Source organism: Buceros rhinoceros, unplaced genomic scaffold (genome assembly GCF_000710305.1).
Source record: "Buceros rhinoceros silvestris isolate BGI_N320 unplaced genomic scaffold, ASM71030v1 scaffold7832, whole genome shotgun sequence".
Classification (NCBI taxonomy): Eukaryota; Metazoa; Chordata; class Aves; order Bucerotiformes; family Bucerotidae; genus Buceros; species Buceros rhinoceros.
The window spans coordinates 4,229-12,248 of record NW_010400664.1 but is presented as its reverse complement, the minus strand read 5'-3'; the positions used below and the strand labels follow the sequence as shown (position 1 = coordinate 12,248).

The 8,020-nt window shown below is 47.2% G+C and overlaps 1 protein-coding gene across 1 annotated transcript in view; it reads right to left on the bottom strand.

Moving 5' to 3' along the window:
* Nucleotides 1–5,035, bottom strand: part of ALOX5AP (arachidonate 5-lipoxygenase-activating protein) — an 8,263-nt gene extending 3,228 nt beyond the window's left edge. The window contains exons 1-2 of the mRNA XM_010131957.1: nucleotides 4,874–5,035; nucleotides 171–270 (exon numbers count right to left, since the gene is read on the bottom strand). Of these exons, the coding sequence (XP_010130259.1) occupies nucleotides 171–270; nucleotides 4,874–4,943 (170 nt within the window). The 5' untranslated portion in view covers nucleotides 4,944–5,035. The remainder of the gene's footprint in view (nucleotides 1–170; nucleotides 271–4,873) is intronic.
* Between the last annotated feature and the right edge of the window lie 2,985 nt (nucleotides 5,036–8,020).

Genomic DNA, 8,020 nt, shown 5'->3' with positions numbered 1-8,020 from the left:
TTCAGCAGCAAACACACTGCAGAACCATGGGTATAAATGCCACTGAATGCACACAACAATGGGACTGCAGAGCAAAGTCTGGACTGTGAAAGAGTTTGGCTTAAGCCCTAACAAAGAGATAGATGAACCCCACTCTGCCCACACCAGCTTCTCAGGGTTTGAGTACTCACTTGGCAGTATAGACACGGTCAAAGGCGGAGGATCCAGGCCGCTGGAACCCCTTGCCATTGCAGTTTTTGCTTTCATGCTCCAGTTTGCTAGCAAAAAAAGCTGTTAAAAAAACAGAAAGTGTTCGATCTGAGATATAATACGGAGATATTGCAGCGGCTGGGCTTTGTGGGCTCTGCTCTGTTTTTGTGAGCATCCAGGCTGGATGGCAGGAGAGTACGCGGGTGCATGGAGGTGCAGGATGTGGCCAGTATGCTCGCTCTGCCAGTGAGTTATAATCAAACCTTCTGTGCAAGGGTGCAGTGTGATGCGACCTCAGACATCCTCACATGTTCATATGTCATCGGCCACAAACTCTCACCTCTGAGCTCTGCTTCATCCCCACACTGCACTTCTGGCAGCGCGCACCTCTGTCTGCTGCAGGAGTACAAGCCCTGACGTGGTCCTTTGTGGCCCCCATGGGAAGAAAGATTTCCAGTCACAGCTGCCAAATCTAAATCTCACTCCCTGATAGTTCAGGGAAACAAGAGAGTGTCTTTTAGTGATACACATTTGCCAAACAAGGGACATCCTGCAGGGCTGGATCATTTTCCAGAAAAGCCCATTGAAAACCTGGTCCTGATGGCTGATCACTGTGAGTCCGTATTGTATGTCTTCTCCTTTTAAGCAACAGTGTTTTGTCAGGGTGTTGCTGCAAAAATGCAGCACCTCAAGATAATGTATCATGCATTTAACAGACACATTTTATCTGATGACACTAAACCAGACACCGTCAATCATGTGTCTAAATACACGGGTCACAGTCCTGACAGGCTACAAGTTGCAAGCCTTGCATTGTCATGCATCCCTTCCCAGTGTACCCAGATCTCTGTATGGCTTAGGATATTATCCAAAGACATATTTAAAAGATAACCCATCAGGAAAGATATTACTGTAACAACAAAAATGTAACTTGGTAAGACTTACCTCTTTTTCCCTCATAGATGCTGTAAGTAGGTCTTTTGTACTTCCATTGCCACCACTAGAAGTTTTTTGCCTTCCATTGTTCTGTGATCCCATGGGTACGCATGGCCTTTCTCTAGAAAAACCCTCAGTGCTTTAAGCCAGCATCCCCACTCTGAGCCAGGCTGCAGCCCCTCCCACTGCCACCAGCGCAGTACACTGGCCAGCCTCTGGAGGGTCTGGCCCTGGAGGATCCAGAGCAGACACTGCCCAGCGACACAGTCATTGAGAACCCTCAGGATCTCCATTCGCCCACCACATCAGCCTTTGGCATGGGGTTATTAACTTGTCTACAGGATCTAAGAGGACCTAGTTGAAGAGGACTAGGTCGAATGGCATTTTTCTGTCCCATGCAAAGCTGCAATGATGGGAAACCCTTTCCTGCAGGTCTGAGGCTGCATGAGCTCACTGGGATATATTGGACACCTTCTCCCTTCCTTTTAGTGTGTACGTGAAATCACTAGAAGAGGGCATGGCTTCAGAGAAAGCCAAGAGTAAGCTATACTTCATCGTCTCTGCTACTGCAGGTGCTACTGCGTCCCAGCAGGCAGCTGCAGAGATACTTCATGATGCTGAAAGCCATCAGGCTGAACACAGGCACATCCAATGTGGTCACCAAGGAGAAGAACTTGGAAGTGCCAGTGACGACAGTCCTGGTGCACAGCCTCTGAGATCAGGGCTGGACAGGCATGGGGGTGCTGGGTCTCCTGGGAAGGATCTAGCTATGGAGGTCCAGGCATCTGGCCTGGAAGCTCTTACCACCTCTGACGTGGCGTATAGATCCTTGGTCAAAGGACTGAGCAGTAAGGCAAGAGGCACTGGTAGGGTTATCGTGTACACTTGTGCAATGGATGAGGAGCAGGCTTTGTCTCGCCTCACTTCAGAGTCATTGAGGAGTGTTAGAGAGATGGATGTTTTCCTTCTGTAAACAGTGTGTGACAGAGGGAAACAGGAGAAAGGCACCTCAAGAAGTCAATCCATCCATGCATCACAGAACTACCAGCATGAGAGAAACCACCCCACTGAAGTACTGATCCTTCTCCATTGACTCAAGAAAGAGCTTAGACAACTGCCTCACACGAGGTGTCCACCTCTTAGCTAGTGAAAATTCCGGAGTCGGTTACCTCCAACCAGGACACCAACCCACCACAGCAGCTGTATTTCCTCAGAACCACATGGACCACCAGTGTGAGGGCAAAGAATCAGGAGGAAAATCCAGCATCTCACCATCGTATGGAGAGGTAGAGCACTCTGCTTCAAGCGAGCTTTTTGCCTTGAAAGTGGCTCCCCGGTTCTGTGGCTCCTTAGCCCTGTCAACCTCTCACATCCTGCAGATTCCCAAAAATCTTCCCAGAAGGCAGCCCAAGAGGTGGGTCCTGGCTGCCTGAGGCTCAGCCGGGCTGAAGCTCTGTGAAGGATGAGAGCAGAGCTGACAGAGCACATCCAAGAGTGGCGCTTGCTGGAGGTCTTTGCTCTCATCTCAGCAACACTGAGCTCCTGTTAACCTGGCATTGGGGAAATGGGAGACTACAGCACTAAGCAGCTTGCAACACCATGGTTATATTTCCTGCTGTTTACTCTGAACTTCAAGACAAGAGAGTTTCACAAGCTGGCATGAGATGAGTACATGGAGCGGAACAAGGACTGAAGGGTTTAATTCAGCTCAGCTGCACCAGGAGATGATGCCCTGAGGCTTCAGGGCTGCACGGGAGCCTGAACCACTGCACTCCCATTCTGGTCAAGTTAACGTGCAAAAATTCATTCCAAGCCTGCTTGTTTCACAAGTCCATGCCCACAGAAACCATGCGCTGAAGCTCCAACCTAGCAAGTGCTGGCAAATGTGCAGGTTGCCTCTTCTTTCCATTGACTTTGTTTTGCTTCCTCCATCCCGATCTACTCAGCGATGACCACTGATTTGCCCTGAAAGCTGCTGAATTGCAACATCTCAGACTCAGTGGCATCCGGCCGCATGAGTCATTCTGCAGGACATGGAGATTCCTAACACAAACAAGGTGACCGTAAAAGGATGTCAGGCTGGGGTAGCAACACAGCCCACTTCCAGCTTGAGAAATAATAGCACACCCCCAAACTGTTTTCTAATCCTGCATCACATGCAGAAAAGCATGTAAACCCCAATTTACATGGCTGTAATATGTACAGTGACTGCACATACTTAAAGACAGTCAAGCAGACACCCAAGTGCTTTACTGAACCAGAGCCATAGCAAGAGTTCAGTACAACTGACATCCCTTGACAAGCATTTCTATAGCTTTAATAACTGCATTTGTTGCAGGACTGCATATGAATCTGGTCTTTCTAGACAGAAAGTCTGGAAGGAGGAAATCAGATGATGCAAGGTCTGAAACCATGGTTTAGGGCTGTGTGCCATTCGTGGCTAAGTCCTCTGCCAAGCGTTGTGCTGCCTGTTTGCAGCAGTCAGGTCAACAATATCACAGACAAGTTTCCATGAGATGAAAGTGCCTGTCAGGCTGGATGGCAAATGATCAAATTTCAGAGTGAGAGAAAAAAAATCCCTCTGTATAGAGTCATTTGGTTAAATAGCAGGAAATGTATAATTGACACACCTTTTTTAATTGCGGCACGTGCTCTGATCTCAACATGCTGTGTTCTGGTGATGTCTCATTCTGGGCATTTCCCAGAAAAGAGCATTGGGTTAAACAATGTGGCATTTAGTGCCTATTTCGAAACTAAACCAGTCCGCATCTGGTTGGTTTTTTTTCTCTCTCTGGCAGCCAGACTTACACTGAGGATCCCACCACTTCAGCCTCTCTGCAGCAGCCCAACATTAGCGTGTTTCCTTGGACCAAACGTGGGGTTTGTACTCAGTGAGACTCTCCCATTTGCACCAAGAAGCATTCACAGATCTCCATTGCACTGCTGACTCTCCTTGAAACAGGGCAATCTCAGTGTAGCTGGGGCAAAACTCTCTCCCTTCTGTGCAGAATTTCCAGCTAAAATGATTAAGTATTTGTAAGAGATCATCATCAAGTTAAAATCAGATTTGGACAAAAGAGAAACTTGCTGTTTTATTTTAAAAATCCTCAAGAATAGCAGGGACTATAGAGGTCTGAACAAGAGCTAAAAAAGGAAACTTCTCCATTGCAGGAAATGCGCAGTGTTCTTGGGAGCCTGTTTAATTGAGGTTGGTTGGACTGTGAGGCCTGGAGATGCAGGAAAACAGGAGAGCTGCTTGCCCACAAATAATCCAGACAGACTCCTCCGATGAGTTATTGCAGTTCTGCCCCCTTCACCCAGCTCTGTGCACAGGTCTGACCCATCACAGCCCCCCGGGGTCTCATCCCCTGCACACGGTGGCAGGGCCGTGGCTGGAGAGTAGCCCTGGTTGCCTGTATGAGAGACTTTAACCAGGAAAGGAGGTCTCAGTCAAAAAGCCAAAATTTGTATTGTCACAGGGTAGCCCAGCATGTCAGTCCTTTCATTAGCTGACCTGTAACAAACTCACTCTAGATTATCACAGAGCAGGACCATGCGACTGCCAAGAGACACTACAACAACGGCTTGCAAAATTATGTGCTTAGAAGATGATTTCTAAAGCCAAAGTAAGCACACACACACACTTACAACCAGAGATTATCTATCCAAAGATCAGATCAGCATATACCATCCTGAACTTTTCTCATCTCCCTTTTAGCCCATAAATAAATAATTATTTTTGTCTTACCGTTCTGGACAACACTTATCAAGGTGACGATGGCAAGCAGGACAACGCTTCCCAGGGTTTCCTGGTCCATTTTGTTAGTGGGCTGTCAGGGTGGACGGTGCAGTTGCAGTGGCAGCTCAACCCTGCAAGCACAGAAGGAGGAAATGAAGATCTTTCTTATCTTGAAATCGTGAAACACTTCCTATGGCTTCACAGGAGAGAGGCAGCACCCTGCGTTTGGGAGCCCGTCAGAGCAATACAGCTGCAAACACGATCACTTATCATATACAGATGAAGCTCAAAAAAAACCCAATGGGGTTTTGGGATTCTGTAATCTGTAATCTAAGAGGATGTATAATGTGTAAGAATACCTATCGCTTTTCCTGCACGGGAGCAAAATAGCAACCTTAATATCTAAAGTACGGTGGAGCATTTGACTAGCTGTGTGGAACTGCAGAAGGCTGGAAGAGACCAGCCAGGGTATCAGGTCATTGCCTCCAAGTGCCCAATCACCCCACAGGTAGCTAGGAGGAGAAATAACGTTGGCAAGTCTCAATAACACTGATGTGTGCCCCTCCCTGGTCACATACCCATCAGTGAGGAGACCCCAGGTCTCCAGGTCACAAGCAGAAGCTCCTGATCCATCCGGCATATTTGAACAGACAGTACACAAATGCTGTGAGCATCGTGGGTGGGCACAGAAATATGACTTTCACCACCAGGGATGGATCCTGCAATCCTTCTTCCTACAAATAACTCCCTGGAAGACAGTGACAGCTGCCAGCATTCTGCATTTTACGGGTTCAGACTTCACAGCTGTACCCCAGTTTTAGTAGTCAAAGCCCAATACTGCTGAACAGAATTTCTGCACCATGTTTGTGCCTCGGCTTCAATCCCATGGCAGAGACAGCAAGAAAGCATAGACTGTGGTGTTGGACAAATGCACAAGTCCCACAGCTTTTGTGAGATCGCTGGAAAGCATCCTCATTCAAAGTGCACATCACTTGCCAACTGTAACCACTCTGCTCCCTTTTCCTCATATTCTAATGGGGAAAAGCCTTATGAGAAATCCCTTTAGTAGGGATATCACGCTAATAAAAATAACGTTTTCACTGGACTGACCCCTGGACGACTTTTGCCCCATCTGTCTGTCTGTACTTCACCAGATGCTATCAAGAAGGTCTGAGTGCCGCCCAGCATCCAAACCACAGCCAGATAACTGGTTATCTCTCTCTCTGGATGGAACACAACCTGGTAGAACTTCCCAGCGGGTGCCAAGCCACAAAATCCATCTCATGCAATGGGAACACATTTACCTACAACAGTGTTTTTATCCAGTCTCTCCATCATGCAAATATCTATTAGATATGGAAAACTCTCAGATACTTCTGGTACAAACATATAGAAACACATTGTCTGAGAGATAGGTGATTTACATTATGAGTTGTGACCTTCTGTTAGCTGAAGAGAAGGCGGCTGTCTTTCTAGCATACTTCCCTATAGTCTACACAGACACAACTATGTGAGTAGCAAGGCCATAAATAGTATCTAGGTTGAGATTTGGCCTTACATTAGGCCAAATGCTTTTATTAGGACTGATGATTTCTTTTTCCTCACAGAACAGCCTTTTCATACTTGAACTTCAAAGTTTATGTTTTGGTCTACAGAGCACAGGATCATACTGGTATTTAAGGACAGTATTTAATGCTAAGTTTCTACTAATCTCCTGAAGAGGAAAACCCACCACCTGAAAGTGGTTACGGAATTAAGTCAAAAGAGAAATATTGTGCAAGCAGAGGCTGATGCTGTGACCACGAAGAAAGGACCTGAGCATGGATTTGGCTAGGCAGAAGGGAGCTGCTGATGGGAAAGGATGAAGGAGACAGTGCAGGTCCTCAGGGCATCTGCAGCAGGATGACTGCCAGCTGTCCTCCTACAGCAGGCATTGATCCTTCTCTTTCTTCTGCCTGTTTTACTCCAATGTAAACCCACAGACAGCTTGAGGCTTGCTTTTACAAGAGGTAGTAAAGCAGATGAGCGCACCCTGAGATCTCCTCCAACTTGCCACAAAAATGCACACGCTTCCCCACTTTGAAAGCTTCCCGAAGGTGGCTTCAGTTTGGTACATATCTGGCTCATGTTCAAGTGGGTGCTAATGAGGCTGCTAAGTCTAAAGTTGCCATAAGAGAAAAACAAACAAACAAACAAACAAAGCCCAAACAACCCATGCCCAGTACAGGTTGTGAGGGCTGGACTGTCAATGCCTTCACTTTCTCCTCATGTTCCTCTTTGTTTTTCACCTCTTCGCTTCCCTGCCGCTCAGCACCTCTCACCGCATCCTCATACCTGCTTCGGTTTTCTGCTTTGCTCCTTCCAATTCCTGTATGTCCCCCGGCACTGCTCGGCACTGTGGGACCCACTGGTGGCATTGGCACTTCGATGGAAACCCAGCCCGCCACTTTCTCTTGCTGAGGCTCGATCCAAAGTCATGCCTCACATATGCATGGAGGAAAAAAGGGCTTTACCCTCCTCCCTGCAAAAAGAACAACCCATGACATCAATTCCAGAGCTTGCTAAGCTGATTTCTGGGTGTGCAGGAAGAAAAAAAGCTTTGCCAGTGAGTTTGGTATGGCTGCCTTAAAACAAGAACTGCAAGTTTTGGTTTTGTTCTTAAAAGTCACTCTGAGGGCTCTGCTTAAGGAAAAGCAGAGGAAATCAAGAGTGTATGAGAGATATGGAAGAAGTCCTGTCCCATTACCGCAGCAGAGCAACACTGTTGTGAATACAGTCAGACAGAGCAGAAACCCTTTGTGAGGAGTAATACTATCTTTTTGTAACCCTTGGCACTGGAACAGCTGCAGGATGGAAGGAGGTTCTGGCAATTTTTTTTTTTCAATTTGCAGCATTGCCTTGGCCTGGAAGGGTTAAGGTGAGGCCAAAATGACTCTGCAAACACCTTCTGCCATATCTACACATTAAATTATTCCCTCCTCCTGAGGCCTAAACATCTGGGCAGCTCTTGATCCTCCCTTCTTTTGTGGGATACACAGGGTCAATGTCTGGGTCAGGCATAGTTGGCACCACCAGAAAAGTCTGTCCCTGGCTGGGAGAAAGATCTGTGCAAGACACCTCCACCATATCCCACTTGGCCATTTGAAACAGGGGATT